We start from the raw sequence: 22,201 nt of genomic DNA, 5'->3' as shown, positions 1-22,201 counted from the left end.
TCTAGTAACAACACAACCTCATTCTCAGGAGGAATCAATAACAACGTATAGGGAGGGCTGTAGGAAGGAGACGGTGAGTTTACGTGTTACATCGTAACTGTGCAGACTACTAGAGGCTCAAAACCTACTTATTCAGAAATTCATGTTTTATGTCACTGTGGACATCAGTGAATTCTTACAGGTGTGTAATGTAGAGGATAAGTAATAGTATATGAACGTCCTGACACTGTGCAGTGTTACCACCTTTCTATATGTCACATACTGGTGATAAATACAGAAATACATGAGATACAGGATGATGATGTTCAATAATTAATAATTTTATTTTTTTTCTCCTAGCAGTATGTTTTGAGTTGTGGGAGGAAACCGGAGTACCCGGGGGAAACCCACACAGACACGGGGAGAACATACAAACTCTGTGCAGATGGTGTCCCAGATTTCCACCCAGGAGCGCCGCTCTGCTCGCCAACAGTGCTAATCACTGCGCCACCATGCCGTCCTGTAGTCTGACGGTCCTACATCTCCAAGCAGCATGCCAGCCAGGGGAGTTATGGGGCAGCAATAGAGAATGCAGGACACTATGGTCTCTGATATGTAACAGAGTAGATGGAAGAACTCGGGGTGGGATAACAACAGACCCCGCCTGTTTCTTCAGACCACACCCAGGTCCACGCCTCCCTGACCCAGTAGTCAGGTATTGGGGGGAGGGGAATACGTTATATTTCCATTGCTGTTATTTCTGCTGCTTTCAATGCTCTTCCACCTGTTGCTGATATAGGAGAAGCCACAGAACAGCCGCTGGTCCTTCGGGGTTATAGGTGGTTCCTGAGCTTCAATGCCAGACATCACTTGGTCCAATTCAATTTGTTTGCTGGTTTCCAAAACTGGGATCTATAGAAGAAGACAAATCAGTCTGGTTACTTCATTAGGTATTTAATTATATCCGTCCCCTCCTGAGGGCACCTGTACAGATTGTGGATGAGCCGTGGTAACCGTGTGCAGATTACCGCTAATCGCCATGATGCATCGTTACCTGCAGCTTGAGAACAAGTCAACTACTGCTGCTGCCTGGCAATCTGCGGTATCCACATCTGCTACAACTGCACCATAAACCTTTGTTCACACGTTGCAACCACATTGGGTTGTTTTGCCGCAGTATCAACAAAAATTCATAATTCCGTTGTGGTTTTTCTTCCGAAAATTGCAAGAGCAATATGGCTCTTTCGCAAAAAAGATGCAGAGTGTGAACACAGCATAACGAATCCAAGTTATTCACTAAGTGGCCTTCTGAAGAATTGGGGACAATAATTACACTTTTGAGAAATATGTAAAAGCCTGTCCATCCTGCCCCATACTGTAATTCCTCCCATTTACCAGCAGGGGAGGATAAACACATTCTGGCCTACACTATGTAGGATTGTTACTCATTATTTGAGTATTTCTTACACGTTATCACATTACACAGACGAGGAGGTGACATTATAATAAAATAACGCTGTGCACTTACAGGTGTCATTGTAAATGGTGGACGTGACCTTCCCGCTTCTAATTCCTTCCAGTTTATGGGCGAGAAGAATGGATGTCCTTTTAAATTGCTGCAAACATCCTGCCTCTTCTTTGGTGTTTTACATAAGAGCTGCAAATAAATAAGAACCATTATTATATCACAAGTAATTATAGAAATAATCTCAGAAAAAAAGCAGTTACAGAATTGATTTCTAATTTTCTTACAGAAAGATGAATTTATTAAAACAGCCATTGCTAGGAACAAATGCGATAGGACAGGATAAGATAGGATAATACAGGATACGATAGTAAAGTAAAGGATAGGATAGGACAGGATAAGACTGGATAGTACAGAACAGGATGGTACAGGATCGGATAGGACAGGATAGGATGGTACAGGATCGGATAGTACAGGATAGGACAGGATAGGACAGGATAGCACAGGATAGGTCATCAGTAGTTGATCAGTCAGGGACCGATACCCAATAATCCTGATGATTAGCTGTGTGGAGAGGTTTTGGTGAGCGCCGCAGCCTCTTTATTGTATAAATTGGCCTGTAGATGAGAACGCTGTACATATAGGAGAGGCTGTCCTGGGGCTCCAGCAGTGTCCCAATTCCTTCTATTGGATAAAGCTGAAATACCCAACAGTGGTGATGAAATGTACGTGTATTATCAAAACTCATGACTGGTCTATCCTTCCTATGTCTCCAGGTATATTTGTCTATTTACTCACTCTCTCTATGACATCCCTGAGCTGAGAATCCATGGTGTTCGGATAGCAAGGTTTATCACATGTCACTGAATAGGCAACCCTTCGTAAACACGGACCAGAGTAAAACGGGGAATATCCTGTGGCCATTTGGTAGATTGTGACCCCAAAAGCGAACAGGTCAACAGTGTAATTATAGGGCTGTCGACGAGCCATCTGTGGAAACATAAGATTAGAAGAGTAAGTTAGTACATTGTCCATCCTGGGAGAGAGAAAACAATTGTGGTCCATGTTTACTGGTAGAGTTTTTCCACACCTAAGCCCCCATACATAATACATGTCAGCCAAAAGATCATTTGGATGATAGCTACCTCTCCCATGAACAGGAACTCACAGTTCAGCCAAGAACTTCTATGTTCTCTATTAGAGAAACTCTGCCAGACTCCAAAAAATAAAGGATTGATCATTGGAAATCCAATGTGCTAGATCCTTCTCCTCCTGGATATAGAGTCGAGAGGCCCCAGTACACATTAGAATGTTGGCTGATCCTTCTGATATTGGCCAGTTTGGCTGACTTTAGTCTAATATGTATGGGGGCTCTTACGCAGTCCATCTATTAGTTAGCGTTAGTAAATGTGGGCCGCTGTGGTGATAGATCTGTGATTCCACAAGCTCCACATTAAGTGAGAATTGCAGGTGGATAATAAAGTATGAGATATTAGTAGTCACATAGTCACCTCAGGAGCCATATAGCCAGGAGTGCCTTGAAAGCCTCTGATCTTCTGAGAGCCAAATACATTCATAGCAGCGAGGCCGAAATCAGCAATCTTAGCGTGTCCATCGCCGTCCAGAAGAATGTTGTCTGGTTTTAAATCCCTTAAAAAGAAAGAAAAATAGTTCTGTGAATCAGACATAGATGAGCTATAGTGCTGGGGTTACTGTGGGGGCTTCACTGGACCACTCACTAAACACTGGGGGCAGATTCACTAATCCTATCTTGTGTAGACATATACCAGGCCGTCTGAAAATGCGCCAAATTCATCACAGTGACTGTTTGACAAATTAGGAGCATCTTCAGAGACTTTTGTCTCATGTTACATCACTATTGTTTTGATTACTTAGAGCCAATAATTTTCACAAAAATCTGGTTACAGTTTAGTTGCACGTTGTGACATTGTAAGCCACATGGATTCCTATTAAACTATTCCCATTTCCATAAAAGCCTTGACCCCTCTTCGAGTGAGCCCAAAAAAGGGTCTAAAGCACTTCATAAATGTGGTACACGTCATGTTCACCAGATTTTTGGCACAAATAACACCACAATTCTGGCACATTTATCTATTTCCCATAGTAAATCTTTCCCTATGTATAAAAGAAGAAATGACTTATTACCGGTGAATAATCCCCAGACTGTGGAGAAACTCTATTCCACTCAAGATTTCTGCTGCAAGGAACCTAATAAGGAAGAAAAAATCCTATCAGCATTAATTGTTCTACTGAACCACTAATAACTATGAGGGGAGACAGCGGCCACAGATATCACAGAGCGGCTGTTCTCTTACCTGGTCGTGCAGACATCCAGGGGGCCTCTGGAATTGATAAATGCAGTCAAATCGCCACCACTCAGATATTCCATGGCATAAAATGCATAGTCCTGTGCGAGAGGAGGGAAGATGATTGTAAATAATGCAGATTTTATCCATCCTGATAACATTTACTATGGTTCTGGGACCTCTACTGTGTGTCCAGAAGACATGTCTCCTTGTCTGCACACACTGGAGAGGTGTCCAGGGCGAAAATTAAGTCAAAATCCTCTAATGATAGCCACCAGTAATGGCGCCCAGGGAATACAGGCACACAGAGCATGCAGCAGGGCTACTCATTTCCACAGGCAAAGATTGAATTTACAATCTAATGGAAGCAACTGGACATGATAGGGAGAAAGGAATTTTTAGAAAGTGAGGAGTCTCTTACCGCTGTCTGGAAGGTCCCATAGGCATGTGTGAAGAATCTGCTGTCTTCAGTGATTTCCAGGACCTCTCTCTCTAAGCGGATGGTGTGTTTAGCGTACTCCAACAATTCCCTCTTCTTGACCATCTTGACAGCCAGCTGAAGTCCGCTGGGTTGATGTGTCGCCAGCATCACCCTGCCAAAACTGCCTTCTCCAAGCTTCCTGGTAAAGATGAAACTCTCCAGGGAAAGACAGGCAGTCACTTGCTCTGAAGGGCTGGTGGTCTGAGCACCGATTACACCTAGAAGGGAAAACAGATATAAGAACCAACAATTAATCTTACAGTCACACTCACATATAATGCTACAATTAATTGGCAATTTTCAATCTATCATGAACTTTGAACCCTGATGAACCTGGTTACCACCATGTTCTGGCTGGAGAGCCCCAAGTATAGAAGGTGAAGAGCTCTGATGTAAGTGGTAAGATGTACGGGATACGATTATGTCATTAAGTTACATTTTGTAAAATAAATGAACACTGTATATAAAACATGGATGTGGCCTGTGACTAAATGACTATAGACTTTACCTTCTGGAGCTTGATCGGTGGATTTGTCAGTCTCACGTCTTCTCTTTGTGGTGGTCTCAGTGTCAGATGTCCTCTTTCTCTTAAGTTGTTCTCTACAACTTTGATTTTCAGCTCTCTCATGATGTATGTGAGAGCTCCTGGTTTTAGCTGATCCGCTAAATCTTATTTCAGAGGTAACATCCTTTCCACTCTCAGATTCCACCATTCTTCCTCTCTTATTTGGGGGTGCATCGTCTCTCTCAGGAGAAGTGTTCCCTCTTTTTTTCCCCTTTTTAAGGGTCTTTATCTCTGGTGGATATCCAGAAGATGTTGTACAGGGATCATCTGTTTTCTTAACAGGTACGTCCTCTACAATGTCCTGAGAAGTTTCCACAATTTTTCCTCTCTTATTTGGGGTTTCATCTTCCTTCGCAGGAGATGAGTTCCCTCTTTTTTTCCCCTTTTTAAGGGTCTTTATCTCTGGTGGATATCCAGAAGATGTTGTACAGGGATCTTCTGTTTTCTCAACAGGTACGTCCTGTACAATGTCCTGAGAAGTTTCTCCTCGCTGAGAAAAACTCTCTTCCGTGCATCTCTTTTTAGCACTCCTCTTATTCTTTTCACTACACTTCCTTTTTCGTCCCATGATAAGTTAATATCAATAATAACGAATTTGTTAAGTGCGCAAAAGTCGTCTTCACTCTCCAACAGTTGAAGGTAAAGTAAGAAAAGTGACTTCGGAATCCTTAACCTAACAGTCACCTAGTATTGTGACATCATCGCCATTGTGACATCATCAGCCAGAGTGTAAGCGTTGATGTCATCGGCTGCTGCAGGACTAAGTTTGACATAATCAGATGACCTTGTTTAAGAAAAGTTTCGTTTTTCATAGTAACATAGTTAGCATTTTTTAAGATCCTACTGAAGGACCCTAAATGTTTTGCATCTAACTATTCAAAAATCTGTAAACACCTAGAAAATTCCCAAGAATTGATGCAGCAACAAATAGATTAATAACCAAATAAATAAATAAATAAATGTTACTTTTTTCAATATACAAAATTGCTGGACATGATCTCATTAAAATAATATATGAAGAAAAACATGTTAAAATAACAATCGGAGACTCAGGTCTCCAGAGTACCAAAAATATTAGACAGGTGTTTTTTATGTTATGGCTGATGGGTTCAAATCTGCAGTGATGCACATGAATGAAAATAGGAACAAATCCTTATATTTCACATTGTGCCCCCGCCGCCTCCATCCCACAGCCCTGTGTTGTGTAGAGGCCACAGTGACATTTCTTCTACATACAACAGTATATAAAATCTCCACATTCTCCAGTGGTTTTTATACTCAGTGGTGTTTTGTCTGCAGTGATATTATACCCTGCAGGAGCCATAGGATGATGTAGTTGCATGACTTTATCTCTGTATGGATAGTTAACAAAAACTGACATTTCGGATACACGCCAATGTATATGATTCCAAGGCCAGAACCTAATACTAAACAATTAGAGCAGCTCTCTCACATAAGATGATCCTACAAAAAAGAAAAATGGAGCAGAAATGCCCTTAATAAATAAGGTGAGATGAGACGTAAAAATATAAAAAAACTGTACAAATCTTTATTAGCTCACTCACATACATAGTGCGGGTATACATAACCCACAAAACAATACAGGAAAAGTTAGAAATAGGGGGAAAATCCAGGCAACACAAGTACTCAAAACCTCTCATAGTAAACATGTGGAGGCACAAAATCCAAGATACATCAGTGTATCTGTATCACAGTGACATATTGTAAGTATTACACAAAGGAAAAAGCAATTCCATATGGAGAAATGATTTGTAAAAAGTAGCCAGTGTGCATCTGCCTTTCCTTAATAAAGTGCCATTGATACTGCAATACAGGGATTATGCTTACCTATATGGGAAAGAGGGGATATGAGAGACCGCGTGCACCTTAACCCTGACGCGCGTTTCGCGTGACAGGCTTCTGTCTGGGCTTCATATTTATACTACCTATTGAACCTGTTCTACGCCCGGATTGCTAGCATTTATATTGGTATATGGTCTCCATCCTGGTATGTGCTGCTTCCATCCTGCGCCCTAATCTTGTCATGTGCTGCTCCCATCCTGTAATGTGTTTCCCCCATCCTGTGCCCCTATTCTGTCATGTGCTGCACCCATTCTGCGCCCCCATTCTGTCATGTGCTGCTCTCACCCTTCATCCTGTGCCCCCATTCTGTCTTGTGCTGCACCCATTCTGAGCCTTCATTCTGTCATGTGCTGCACCCATTCTGCACCCCGGAAGATACGAAACCACGAAATCAAAATGGGAAAAAAACAAGGACCATCGAGCCTGTCTAGGACTCAGCCGTTTGGCAGACTCGAGGTAAATCAGATTCTTATGATCGGTCAGGACCACAGTACGGTGCTTAGCTCCCTCAAGCCAATGTCGCCACTCCTCAAACGCCCACTTCATAGCCAACAACTCCCAATTGCCGACATCATAATTGCGTTCAGCAGGCGAAAACTTGCGGGAGAAGAAGGCACACAGTTTCATCAAGGAACCAACAGAATCCCTCTGAGACAAAACGGCCCCTGCCCCAATCTCAGAGGCGTCAATCTCAACCTGAAACGGAAGAGAAACATCCGGTTGGCGCAACACCGGAGCAGAAGTAAATCGGTGTTTAAGCTCCTGAAAGGCAGAGACAGCCGCAGAGGACCAATTTGCCACATCAGCGCCTTTCTTCGTCAAATCGGTCAAGGGTTTAACCACGCTGGAGAAATTAGCAATGAAACGGCGATAAAAATTTGCAAAACTCCAAAATTTCTGAAGGCTCTTCACGGATGTGGGTTGAATCCAATCATAAATGGCCTGAACCTTAACCGGATCCATCTCCATAGATGAGGGAGAAAAAATGAAGCCCAAAAAAGAAACCTTCTGCACCCCAAAGAGGCACTTGGACCCGTTCACAAACAAAGCATTGTCACGAAGGATCTTGAATACCATCCTGACCTGTTCCACATGAGACTCCCAATCACCGGAAAAAATCAAAATATTGTCCAAATATACAATCAAGAATTTATCAATATAAGTCCGGAAGATATCATGCATGAAGGATTGAAAAACCGATGGAGCATTAGTGAGCCCGAATGGACCCACAAGGTATTCAAAATGGCATTCGGGCGTATTAAACGCAGTTTTCCATTCATCACCCTGTTTAATACAAACAAGATTATATGCCCCCCGAAGGTCAATCTTAGTAAACCAACTAGCCCCCTTAATCCTAGCAAACAAATCAGAAAGTAAAGGTAAAGGGTATTGAAACTTGACCGTGATCTTATTCAAGAGGCGATAATCAATACAAGGTCTCAAGGAGCCATCCTTCTTAGCAACAAAAAAAAATCCCGCTCCCAACGGTGAAGAAGATGGCCGAATATGCCCTTTCTCCAAAGACTCCTTAACATAACTCCGCATGGCGGTATGTTCAGGCACAGACAGGTTGAAAAGTCAGCCCTTAGGAAACTTACTGCCTGGAATCAAGTCAATCGCACAATCACAGTCCCTGTGCGGTGGAAGGGAACTGGACTTGGGCTCATCGAATACATCCTGAAAATCAGACAAAAACTCTGGAATTTCAGAAGAGGAAGAAGAGGAGATTGACATCAAAGGAACATCATTATGAACCCCCTGACAACCCCAACTAGTCACAGACATAGACTTCCAATTCAACACAGGATTATGTACCTGCAACCACGGAAAACCCAGCACGATAACATCATGCAAATTATGCAACACCAGAAATCGACAATCTTCCTGATGGGCTGGCGCCATGTGCATGGTCACCTGTGTCCAAAACTGAGGCTTATTTTTAGCCAAAGGTGTAGCATCAATCCCCCTTAAAGGAATAGGGTTCTGCAAAGGCTGCAAGAGAAAACGACAACGCCTGGCAAACTCAAAATCCATTAAGTTCAAGGCAGCACCTGAATCCACAAACGCCATGACAGAAAATGATGACAATGAGCAGATCAAGGACACCGATAACAGAAATGTAGGTTGTACAGTACTGATGGTAAATGAACTAGCGATCCTCTTTGTCCGCTTAGGGCAGACTGAAATGACATGAGAAGCGTCGCCAAAGCATCATCATTCCATTTAGTCAACACAGACCATTTTCTAAATTTCTGACAATACAATTCTGCCGCCTCTTGACCCTGAGACAGGGCCAACAAGGTCTTCTCCGCTTGATCCACAGAATTCGGTTCATCATATAATAATCCTAAAGCCTGAAAAAAGGAGTCTACATTAAGCAAAGCAGGATTCCCAGATTCCAGGGAAAATGCCCAATCCTGTGGATCACCACGCAGCAGGGAGATGACGATTTTAACCTGCTGAATAAAATCACCGGAGGATCGAGGTCTCAGAGCAAAAAACAGTTTACAATTGTTTTTAAAACTCAAAAATTTGGACCTGTCACCAAAAAACAAATCAGGAGTAGGAATCTTCGGCTCTGAAACAGGAGTCTGAACAATATAATCAGAAATGCCCTGTACCCTAGCAGCAAGCTGGTCTACACGAGAAGCTAATTCCTGAACATCCATGCTAGCACAAGACTCCTCTGCCACCCATAGATAAAGAGGGAAGAAAAGACAAAACAGACTGCAGAAAAAAAAATGTCTCAACACCTTTCTTCCCTTCTTCTGAGATGCATTTAACTCATTAGTGGCCAGTTGTACTGTTATGATCCGGTGGCCTTGGAGCCGCATGAAACTTTCTCTGGAGTGGGTGGAAACTGTACTGACCGCAGATCCTGAACTAACACCGCAACTAGAAGTAGCCGTGGGGTGTGCCTAACAAACCCTAGACACCTCGACACAGCCGGAGGACTAAATACCCCTATAGATGGAAATAGGAATACTACCTTGCCTCAGAGCAGGCAGGATAGGCAGCCCCCATGAATATTGACTGTGAGTAGGAGAAGAAAAGACACACGCAGGCAGAAAACAAGATTTAGCAAAAGAGGCCACTCTAGCTAAATAGGAAAGGATAGGACAGAATACTAGGCGGTCAGTATTAAAACCCTTCACAAAATGTCCACAGCAGATAATACAAAAACTTCCACAATCTAACTAAAGACGTGGAGTGAATATCTGCAACCCCAGAGAATCCAACACAGACTGAGAAAATACTGACACAATCTAAGCTGGACAAGAAAACACAAAAGAATAGCACTGAATTATGAAGCACACAGCATGTGTGCCAAAGAAACAAAACCAGACACTTATCTTTGCTGATTTGGCAGAAAGGCAGGAGGAACCAGGCAGAGGTCCAACACCTCCCAACAACAATTGACAACTGGCAAGGACTAATGAATCCTGCACGCCTAAATATCCCAGTCAGAACTGCAATCAGCAGATACACCGGACCAGGACTGCAACTCAGGGACAACTGCATTACCACCTACAACCACCGGAGGGAGCCCAAAAGCAGAATTCACAACACTCGCCCCCTCCCAACTGCACTAGCTTGAACTGGTAAAAATGGCTCCAAAATCCCTGGAAGTCCTTTGTTCCATTATTGTAAGATATTGGACCAATGATTTAAGGTAGGAAAATACCAAATACATTTTGCAAATTTTCATCGGCGGAATTATCAGTCACTCTAAGCGTGAGCTTCTAACTCCATCAGGTAAAAAGTAGGGATTTCTCTGTAATTATGCATCACAAATAGGACATATTTGATCTCATTAGAATGCCAACGTTAATACGAGATGAATGCTGGGTTTGTTATGACTATGACATGTTCTGTAGTGGAGATACAGGCATTAGACAAACTTGTGTTAAATCTACTAAGACTGAAGAAAGAGGAGGGCGATCTTAACTCAACCCTTTTGGTGATGTCACAGGCTGTGATTATTTAAGTGACTCCACTTACCCAGCCCAAGGAGTCTGTCTGCTGGAGCCTGTGTGAGTCTGATCTTACTGCTAACCCTGATGAATTGGGACATTTGGGAACTCCGCCCACTAGCCTGGTTGCTTGCAATGCTCTGAACACATGTAAGTGTTGATTTCTCATGTAATCCCTGTTTTTTTTTATAATTACCTTGTACATATTTGCAATTGTCTCTTTTGTAACATCCTTGTAATATTTTTCTATAAACACTGCCTAAATTTTATGGAGTATAATATTTAATACTAGTTCGTTCTTCCTGTTCTAAAACGTACCCTAAGTCTTCTGAAGGGAATTACGCTACGGTGTTGGGTTAGCTTTGGACCCCTTTAATCAAAGCTGGTGGCAGCAATACCGTGCACTGTGCCTTTGGGAGTCATTGTAGCGATGGCGACATTGATAATTATTGTTCCTGCTTGAGCGGGAGTAGTTTAAATCGCCTCGCTGTAGCGTGCCCAATAGCCAGTACATAGCAGGCAGCCTTTCTGGTGACTAATTATCCTAGGTGCAGTACCTAATCTGACCTGAGGGTAAGGGGGGGCGCCAGAGAGCTGCAGGTTTCAAGTGGAACTGTAAGCGGGATATTCATAGATCCCTGCAGTTTGTGGTATATTGAAGAGCAGTGGGATACCTAGAATAAGCCCCTGCTGTAAACTAAGAGGTCAATAGCCTTGTGTGTGTTTTTTATCACATTGTAGCAGTGGAGGGATGATGATGATGGGAAATCGCATGTGTTACCTGACCATGCTTTATCTTATAATGATGCATCTGATAACCATTTTTTCCCTAGGAGTGATGGTGAAAATGTTGTACCTGTGCCAACTGAACCTGATAATGATTTTTCTGTGAAAGTTGATGTGTCCATAGGTACAGGAGTGCTCAGCCACGTCGCTCTGCGGAGTGAGACGGCTGTGGAACCCCTAGCAGGGGCAAGTCTAGGTGCTACAGGAAATGGGGAGTGTTATGATCCCAGTGGCTGGGGATCACAGAACTACTAGCTAAGTTACTAAGTATAGAACAAGCTCTAGGGAGGTGGTAACTGGACTGACCGCAAACCTGATCCTAACCAAACACACTAAAGGTAGCCGGTGAACGTGCCTAAAAGCCTGGACGTCTCGACGCAGCCTGAGGAACTAACTACCCCTAAAGAGAAAGCAAGACCTCACTTGCCTCAAGAGAAATAACCCCAAAGATATAGGAAGCCCCCAACAAATAATAACGGTGAGGTAAGGGGAAAAGACACACGTAGGAATGAAAACAGATTCAGCAAATGAGGCCCGCTAAAACTAGATAGCAGAAGACAGATAGAGAGCTGTACGGTCAGTAGAAAACCCTACAAAATATCCACGCTGAGAATTCAAGAACCCCCACACCAACTAACGGTGTGGGGGGAGAAACTCAGCCCCTAGAGCTACCAGAAAGCAAGGAATCACATATTAGCAAGCTGGACAAGAAACATATTGAACACTGATGATCAAGAAATGCACAAACGGAAACTTAGCTTCTCTTGAAGAGACTGGGAGCACGGTAGTCAGAAGGAATCAGAATAGCACTGAATACATTGACGGCAGGCATAGAACTGAGAGTTCCAGTGAGCTAAATAGGAAACCACCCACATATAACGAGACAGCTGATGCCAGCCACAAACCTGCAGAAAGACAGCACTACACAGTACCACTTGTGACCACAAGAGGGAGCCCAGAAACAGAGTTCACAACAGTACCCCCCCCTTGAGGAGGGGGCACCGAACCCTCATCAAGACCCCCAGGGCGATCAGGATGAGCAGTATGGAAGGCATGAACCAAATCAGCCGCATGAACATCAGAGGCGACAACCCAGGAATTATCCTCCTGACCATAGCCCTTCCACGTACTCCAATTCGCCCTCAACCAGCACCGGAGCAGGAGGCTCAACAGAAGGAACCACAGGCACCACATACCTCCGCAACAAAAACCTATGGAACACATTATGAATGGCAAACGATGCTGGGAGGTCCAAACGAAAAGACACTGGATTAAGGATTTCCAAAATCTTATAAGGACCGATGAAGCGAGGCTTGAATTTAGGAGAGGAGACCTTCATAGGAACAAACCGAGAAGACAGCCATACCAAATCCCCAAGACGAAGTCGAGGACCCACACCGCGACGGCGGTTGGCAAAGCGCTGAGCCTTCTCCTGTGACAACTTCAAATTGTCCACCACATGGTTCCAAATCTGCTGCAACCTATCCATCACAGAATCCACCCCTGGACAGTCAGAAGGCTCAACCTGACCCGAGGAAAAATGAGGATGAAAACCAGAATTGCAGAAAAAAGGCGAAACCAAAGTAGCAGAACTAGCCCGATTATTAAGGGCAAACTCGGCCAATGGCAAAAAAGTCACCCAATCATCCTGATCAGCAGAAACAAAACATCTTAAATAAGTTTCCAACGTTTGATTAGTTCGCTCGGTTTGGCCATTCGTCTGAGGATGGAAGGCCGCCGAAAAAGACAAATCAATGCCCATCTTAGCACAAAAACTCCGCCAAAATCTGGACACAAACTGGGATCCTCTGTCAGACACAATATTTTCAGGGATGCTGTGCAAGCGAACCACATTCTGAAAAAATAAAGGAACCAAATCGGAGGAGGAAGGCAATTTAGGCAAGGGCACCAAATGGACCATTTTGGAAAAACGATCACACACCACCCAGATGACAGACATTCTCTGAGATACTGTAAGATCTGAAATAAAATCCATGGAAATGTGCGTCCAAGGCCTCTTCGGGACAGGCAAAGGCAAAAGCAACCCGCTGGCACGAGAACAGCAAGGCTTAGCCCGAGCACAAATCCCACAGGACTGCACAAAGGAACGCACATCCCGCGACAAGGAAGGCCACCAGAAGGACCTAGCCACCAAATCTCTGGTACCAAAAATCCCAGGATGACCCGCCAACACCGAAGAATGAACCTCGGAAATAACTCTGCTGGTCCATCTATCTGGGACAAGCAGTCTCTCTGGTGGGCAACGGTCAGGTCTATCCGCCTGAAATTTCTGCAACACACGTCGCAAATCTGGGGAAATGGCAGACAAAATCACTCCCTCTCTGAGAATACCAGCCGGCTCTGAAACTCCCGGAGAGTCAGGCACAAAACTCCTAGAAAGAGCATCGGCCTTCACGTTCTTCGAACCAGGCAGGTACGAGACCACGAAATCGAAACGGGAGAAAAACAACGACCAACGAGCCTGTCTAGGATTCAGGCGCTTGGCAGACTTGAGATAAATCAGATTTTTGTGATCAGTCAAGACCACCACACGATGCTTAGCTCCCTCGAGCCAATGTCGCCATTCCTCAAATGCCCACTTCATAGCCAACAGCTCCCGATTACCAACATCATAATTCCACTCGGCAGGCGAAAACTTTCTTAAAAAGAAGGCACAAGGCCTCATCACAGAGGAATCAGAGCCTCTCTGCGACAAAACAGCCCCTGCTCCAATCTCAGAAGCATCCACCTCGACCTGGAAGGGAAGAGAGATATCAGGCTGACATAAGACTGGAGCTGAAGAAAACCGGCGCTTCAGCTCCCGAAAGGTTTCCACGGCCGCAGGAGACCAATTAGTCACATCAGAACCTTTCTTGGTCAAATCCGTCAAGGGCTTAACCACGCCAGAAAAATTAGCGATGAAGCGACGGTAAAAATTAGCAAAACCCAAGAACTTCTGAAGACTCTTAACAGATGTAGGCTGAGTCCAGTCATGAATAGCCTGGACCTTGACTGGGTCCATCTCAATAGTAGAAGGAGAAAAAATAAAACCCAAAAAGGAAACCTTCTGTACTCCGAAGAGACACTTTGAGCCCTTCACAAATAAAGCATTAGCACGCAGGACCTGAAACACCATCCTGACCTGCTTCACATGGGACTCCCAATCATCCGAAAAGACCAAAATGTCCTCCAGATACACAATCATAAATTTATCCAGATATTCTCGGAATATGTCATGCATGAAGGACTGAAACACAGAAGGCGCATTAGAGAGTCCAAAAGGCATCACCAAGTACTCAAAATGGCCTTCGGGCGTATTAAATGCTGTTTTCCATTCATCCCCCTGCTTAATACGCACAAGGTTATACGCACCACGAAGATCTATCTTGGTGAACCAACTGGAACCCTTAATCCGAGCAAACAAATCAGACAATAATGGCAAAGGATACTGAAACTTGACCGTGATTTTATTTAGAAGACGATAATCTATACAAGGTCTCAGAGAACCATACTTCTTGGCCACAAAGAAAAAACCTGCACCAAGAGGGGAGGAGGATGGGCGAATATGTCCCTTCTCCAAAGACTCCTTTATATAACTCCGCATCGCGGCATGTTCTGGTATAGACAAATTAAAAAGTCGTCCCTTAGGGAACTTACTACCAGGAATCAAATTTATAGCACAATCACAATCCCTATGAGGAGGCAGGGCACTGGATCTGGGCTCATCAAATACATCCTGGTAGTCCGACAAAAACTCAGGGACCTCAGAAGGAGTAGAAGAAGCAATTGACACCAAAGGAGTATCGCCATGAATCCCCTGACAACCCCAACTTGACACAGACATAGCTTTCCAATCCAAAACTGGATTATGGGCCTGCAGCCAAGGCAGACCCAAAACAACAACATCATGCAGATTATGCAGCACGAGAAAGCGAATCACCTCCTGATGTACAGGAGTCATGCACATGGTCACTTGAGTCCAATACTGAGGCTTATTCTCAGCCAATGGTGTAGCATCAATTCCCCTCAGTGGAATAGGAAATTCCAAAGGCTCCAGGATAAAACCACAGCGCTCAGCAAACGACAAATCCATCAGACTCAGGGCAGCACCTGAATCCACAAAAGCCATAACCGAGTAGGATGACAAAGAACAAATTAAAGAAACAGACAAAATGAACTTAGGCTGTATAGTACCAATGGTGACCGGTTTAGCGATTTTTTTTAAGCGCTTAGAGCATGCTGAGATAACATGAGTAGAATCACCACAGTAAAAACACAACCCATTTTGACGTCTATGACTTTGCCGCTCATTTCTAGTCAGAATTCTGTCACATTGCATTGACTCAGGTCTCTGTTCAGAAAACACCGCCAGAGGATGCGCAGATTTACGCTCCCGCAAACGCCGATCAATCTGAATGGCCAAAGCCATTGAATCACTCAGACCTGTAGGCGTGGGGAACCCCACCATAACATTCTTAATGGCTTCAGAAAGACCTTCTCTAAAATTTGCAGCTAGGGCACACTCATTCCATTGAGTAAGCACAGACCATTTCCTAAATTTTTGACAATAAATTTCTACTTCATCCTGACCTTGAGAGAGGGTCAGCAAAGCCTTTTCTGTCTGACTCTCAAGATTAGGTTCCTCATAAAGCAGTCCAAGCGCCAGAAAAAACGCATCCACATTCAGCAATGCAGGATCTCCTGGCGCCAAAGAGAAAGCCCAATCCTGAGGGTCGCCGCGTAACAAGGAGATAACAATTTTAACTTGCTGAGCGGAATCACCAGAGGAGCGAGGTCTCAAGGATAGAAATAATTTACAATTATTCTTAAAATTCAGAAACCTAGTTCTATCTCCAGAAAACAACTCAGGAATAGGTATCTTTGGCTCAGACATAGGGCTATGAACAACAAAATCCTGAATGTTTTGCACCCTTGCAGCAAGATGATCCACACTAGAAGTCAGACTCTGAATATCCATGTCTGCAGCTGAGCTCAGAACCACCCAGAGATTAAGGGGATGAGAGAAGCTGGACAGACTGCAGCAAAGGAAGAGAAAAAAAAAATTGTACTCAGGACTTCTTTTATCCCACTTCTGCGAAGCATTAAACACCTTTTTGGCCTGCTGTACTGTTATGATCCCAGTGGCTGGGGATCACAGAACTACTAGCTAAGTTACTAAGTATAGAACAAGCTCTAGGGAGGTGGTAACTGGACTGACCGCAAACCTGATCCTAACCAAACACACTAAAGGTAGCCGGTGAACGTGCCTAAAAGCCTGGACATCTCGACGCAGCCTGAGGAACTAACTACCCCTAAAGAGAAAGCAAGACCTCACTTGCCTCAAGAGAAATAACCCCAAAGATATAGGAAGCCCCCAACAAATAATAACGGTGAGGTAAGGGGAAAAGACACACGTAGGAATGAAAACAGATTCAGCAAATGAGGCCCACTAAAACTAGATAGCAGAAGACAGATAGAGAGCTGTGCGGTCAGTAGAAAACCCTACAAAATATCCACGCTGAGAATTCAAGAACCCCCACACCAACTAACGGTGTGGGGGGAGAAACTCAGCCCCCTAGAGCTACCAGAAAGCAAGGAATCACATATTAGCAAGCTGGACAAGAAACATATTGAACACTGATGATCAAAAAATGCACAAACGGAAACTTAGCTTCTCTTGAAGAGACTGGGAGCACGGTAGTCAGAAGGAATCAGAATAGCACTGAATACATTGACAGCAGGCATAGAACTGAGAGTTCCAGTGAGCTAAATAGGAAACCACCCACATATAACGAGACAGCTGATGCCAGCCACAAACCTGCAGAAAGACAGCACTACACAGTACCACTTGTGACCACCACAAGAGGGAGCCCAGAAATAGAGTTCACAACAGGGGAGATACATGGGAACCGTGAAGAAGGTGATGCCATGCAATTGACCAGTGCCACCGAGGAAGGTAACTGGCACATAAGTAGCAATGCTCCTGAGGTAATGGGGGTGGATGGGGAGGTAGAGCCCATAGCAGCGTCGGCTGATGGGTCTGTAGAAATCCCCGGGGAGACAGCCTACATAGCTGCTGTCACCCGCAGTCAGAGTGCCCGGAACGCAGATAACTGCCTCCCGGACCCTCCTCAGTCATCAGTGTGACTGAATCAGAGGTGGACCCAGAGCAGGTCCAAGAGGGTTCCCATGGGGAAGGGACCCTGACATCGATTCTGGCTTCCCCTAGCCAGGAGTTTCAGGCCGCTCTGCACACAGATGCAAGCCTAGAGAGTTTGAGACAACTCGCCGAGACGCCCATCTCCGAGACTGATAAGGAGAGGGTGTTCTGGGAACGAGGAAGGTTGTACCGGGAGACAGCACCCGGAGAATCACAAAAGGAGTGGTTGAGGGAAAGACAGCTGGTAGTTCCGCAGCAATTCCGGGGTGAGTTGTTACGGATTGTCCAAGAGATCCCGCTAGCTGGACACTTGGGGATCAGCAAAACAAAGGCCTGGCTGTCTCAACACTTCTATTGGCCTAAGATGGGGACAGATGTGTCAAACTACTGCCGCTTCTGTATCACCTGTCAAAGAGTGGGGAAGGTGGGGCCTGCTCTTAAGGCTCCCCTGATCCCTTTGCCAGTGATAGAGGAGCCTTTCCAGAGGATCGCAGTGGACATTGTGGGCCTGCTGGCCGTCCCCAGCAGCTCTGGAAAGCAATACATCCTTACTGTGGTAGACTACGCTACCCGGTACCCAGAGGCAGTAGCTCTGTCGTCAACTAGGGCAGATAAGGTGGCGGATGCCCTGTTGGCCATCTTTTCACATGTAGGATTTCCCAGGGAAATGCTTACTGATCAAGGGACCCAATTTATATCCCGCCTAATGGAGGCTCTCTGTAAGAGAATGCAGGTGAAGCACTTGGTATCAAGTGCATATCACCCACAGACCAATGGCTTGTGTAAATGCTTCAATGGTACCTCAAACAGATGCTACGCATGCTGGTTGAGACCCAAGGGCGCAACTGGGAGCGGTATCTCCCACACCTGCTATTCGCTTACCGAGAGGTTCCGCAGGCCTTGACGGGGTTCTCCCCCTTCGAGCTCCTGTACGGCAGGCGAGTCCGGGGACCCCTTGGGTTGGTAAGAGAATCCTGGGAAGAGGAGCCGAACCCTTCTGAAGTGTCCATAGTGAAGTAGGTCATGCGCTTCCGTGACAAGATGCAGACCTTGATGCAGTTGGTACATGACAACATGACGCAGGCTCAGGCTGATCAGAAGCACTGGTACGACCAGAACACCCGGGAGCGGACCTACCACGTGGGTCAGAAGGTGTGGGTGCTGGTCCCCGTACCAACGGATAAGCTTCAGGCAGCCTGGGAGGGCCCGTACGTCATCCACCAACAGCTCAACCCGATCACCTACGTGGTCACGCTTGACCACGCTCGGGGTAGGCGAAAGGCCTTTCACGTCAACATGATGAAGGCTCATCACGAACGTGAACCTTTCGTCCTACCGGTCTGCAGCGTACCCGAAGACGGGGAGGAAGACACCCTCCTGGACATGCTGGCCCAAGCCAAGGCCGGTGGGTCCATCGAGGACATGGAGGTAAGCGCCTTGTTAACTGAACCACAGCGGTTGCAGTTGCAAACCACACTGGAACCCTTCCGGGTCGTGTTCTCCAACCGGCCTGGAAGGACTGAGTTAGCAGTCCACGAGGTGGACACCGGGAATCATGCCCCACTACGGCAAACACCCTATCGAATCTCCGACCTGGTGCAGCAGGTTATGCGCCAGGAGATCGATGAGATGTTACAGCTGGGGGTGGTTTGACGGTCAAAGAGCGCGTGGGCCTCACCTGTAGTTCTCATGCCAAAGAAGGACCGGACCACCCGGTTCTGTGTGGACTACAGGGGGCTCAACGCCATTACAGCCTCTGATGCACACCCAATGCCGCGCATCGAGGAGCTGCTTGAGAAGTTAGCTGGCGCAAAATACCTGACAATAATGGATCTGAGTCGAGGATACTGGCAGATTCCCCTTAGCCTCGAGGCGCAGGAGAAGTCCGCCTTTATCACACCCTTTGGACTGTACGAGTCCATGGTCTTGCCCTTCGGCATGAAGAATGCCCCTGCCACTTTGCAGCGGATGGTCAACCTCCTGCTTCAGGGACTGGAGAAGTACGCAGTGGCGTACTTGGATGACATTGCCATCTTAAGTCCCTCCTGGGAGGAACACCTGCAGCATCTCAAGAAGGTGCTCAGGCGAATTCACCGAGCAGGACTGACTATCAAGCCGGGAAAGTGCCAGATGGGCATGAGGGAGGTCCACTACCTGGGGCACCGGGTAGGCCGAGACACCCTAAAGCCAGAGCATGAGAAAGTGGTCGCGATCGTGAACTGGCCCGCTCCCAGGACCAAGAAACAGGTGATGTCCTTCCTGGGCACTGCAGGGTACTATAGGCGCTTTGTACAGCACTATAGTAGCCTGGCAAAACCTTTGACGGACCTCACCAGGAAGAAGCTACCCCACATCGTCAACTGGACAGATGGCCGTGAGGGGGCCTTCCAGGCGTTGAAAACCGCACTGTACAACGCCCCTGTGTTGAAAGCAGTCGACAGCAGTCGCCTGTTCTTGGTACAGACTGATGCCAGTGAGTTTGGCCTCGGTGCTGTGCTCATCCAGGTTGACTTGGAGGACCAAGAGCACCCCGTGTTGTACCTGAGTCGGAAACTTTTGCCAAGGGAAGTGGCCTACTCCACCATTGAGAAGGAGTGCCTGGCCATAGTCTGGGCCCTGCAGCGCTTGCAGCCCTACTTGTACGGTCGTACTTTCACTGTGGTGACCGACCACAACCCTCTGCGCTGGCTAAACGCCATGTGTGGAACCAACGGCAGGTTGCTACGCTGGAGCCTTGCCCTTCAGCAGTTTGACTTCACCATTGAACACAAAATGGGCAGGGAGCATGGAAATGCAGATGGACTGTCCCGCCAGGGTGAACCTAGTGAGGTGCGCGTGGAGGCATACCGAGGGGTTCTGCCTCCATAGCGCACACCAAAAGGGGGAGGTGTCACGTTACTGTATGAAATATCATATAAGTTTAGTTGCTCTTCAGCCCAGGCTGTGGGCTAAACCCCCCCTTCTCTCTCTGGCTCTCTTTGTTTCTCTGTGTGCTTCAGAATGTATGGTAGAAGGGGGTTTTATTGCCCGGGCCATAAATTCCAGGCTCGACGAAAGTTACTCGCCTGTTATGATCTGGTAACCTTGGAGCCGCATGAAAGTTTCTCTGGAGTGGGTGGAAACTGTACTGACCGCAGATCCTGAACTTAACACCGCAACTAGAAGTAGCCGTGGGATGTACCTACCAATCCTAGACACCTCGACACAGCCGGAGGACTAATTAACCCTATAGATAGAAAAGGGAAAACTATCTTGCCTCAGATAAAATTCCCAAAGGATAGGCAGCCCCCACAAATATTGACTGTGAGAGGAGAGGAAAAAACATACATAGACTGAAAACAGGATTTAGCAAAGGAGGCCAGTCTAGCTAGATAGGAAAGATAGGACAGAGAACTATGCGGTCAGTATTAAAATACTAGGAAATGTCCACCACAGAAAATACAAAAAAACTCCACATCTAACTAAAGACATGGAGGGTATATCTGCCTCTCCAGAGATTCCAGCTTGGCTGCATAAATCCTTACAGAGATTAAGCTGGACAAGAAAAAACATGCAATGCACTGAACAATGAGGCCCACAACATATGGGCAGCAAAACAAGCAGAACTTATCTTGTAGAAATGAACAGCAAGCAGGAGCGACCAGGAAGGGATGTGAATCCTCCAGAAACAATGAACAACTGGCACTCACTAAAGGGTGAAGCCAGAATAAATAGCCCAGTCCGAAGTGAACACACCTGATGACTGCTGTGAAGGACAAACAGCAGCACTACCACTTATAACCACCGGAGGGAGCCCAAGAGCAGAATTCACAACACACAAGCGCTAGAAGGAAGGCACAGATTTCCACCTGCAAAGGGAACTCTGGAGGTGCCATCGGACCGGCTGGTCTCAGACAGCCCTGTTAACTGTACTCTGGATTGAGGATCCTGAAGCCTTCAGTAAAGAGATAAAGAGACTGCAACCCTGTGTCCTCGTTATTCGTTGCACCCTGCACCACACATCATCACCCTCAACGTTTACTGGACGCCCCTGAGCAGGGTCACGGACCGGGTCTAGCCACCGTGACAATCCCAGAACCGATACAGAGAGGCCCGGTACCGGGTACCCCTCGGCCCTGCGACAGTGGGGGCGCTCCATTTGCACCTTTGGAGATTTGTGTGCTCAGATAACTTTGTCAAGATTTCAGATCTTAATTAGCCTTTTATGGTTATGGCTTGTTCACTATCATCGTTAAGAAAGGCTAGGTGATGCAAATTTCTCAGCTTTATAAAAACCCAGCCTCCTCTTACCCTGTGCCACAATACTGCAGCCATAGAATCTTCTAAGCAGCTACATAGCTCTCTAAAATGGAAATGGTGGAGGCCCACAAAGCAGGAGAAGGCTATAAGAAGATAGCAGATTTTCAAGTTTCCTTTTCCTCAGTTCAAAATGTAATTAAGAAATGGCAGTTAACAGGAACAGTGGGGGTCAAGATAAGGTTTGGAAGACCAAGCAAAATTTCAGTGAGAGCTGACCATAGGATTGCTATAGAGGCAAATCAGAATGACCACTTGAATGCAAAATACCTTCAGAAAGATTCAGCACACTGTGGATTTGTGGC

At 45.9% G+C, this 22,201-nt stretch overlaps 1 protein-coding gene across 1 annotated transcript; it reads right to left on the bottom strand.

The window, feature by feature from the left end:
• Positions 1 to 299: 299 nt before the first annotated feature.
• Positions 300 to 4,965, bottom strand: LOC143788165 (protein kinase C delta type-like). Its single transcript, XM_077277591.1, has 8 exons — positions 4,761 to 4,965; positions 4,193 to 4,470; positions 3,781 to 3,872; positions 3,611 to 3,673; positions 2,956 to 3,094; positions 2,243 to 2,434; positions 1,508 to 1,636; positions 300 to 891 (listed from the first exon to the last, which is right to left on the bottom strand). The coding sequence occupies exons 1-8, from the start codon at positions 4,963 to 4,965 to the stop codon at positions 691 to 693; spliced, it is 1,299 nt and encodes a 432-aa protein (XP_077133706.1). The 3' UTR covers positions 300 to 690.
• Positions 4,966 to 22,201: the final 17,236 nt, after the last annotated feature.

This window comes from Ranitomeya variabilis, chromosome 8, assembly GCF_051348905.1.
Source record: "Ranitomeya variabilis isolate aRanVar5 chromosome 8, aRanVar5.hap1, whole genome shotgun sequence".
Classification (NCBI taxonomy): domain Eukaryota; kingdom Metazoa; phylum Chordata; class Amphibia; order Anura; family Dendrobatidae; genus Ranitomeya; species Ranitomeya variabilis.
This window is presented reverse-complemented; position numbering and strand designations above follow the sequence as displayed.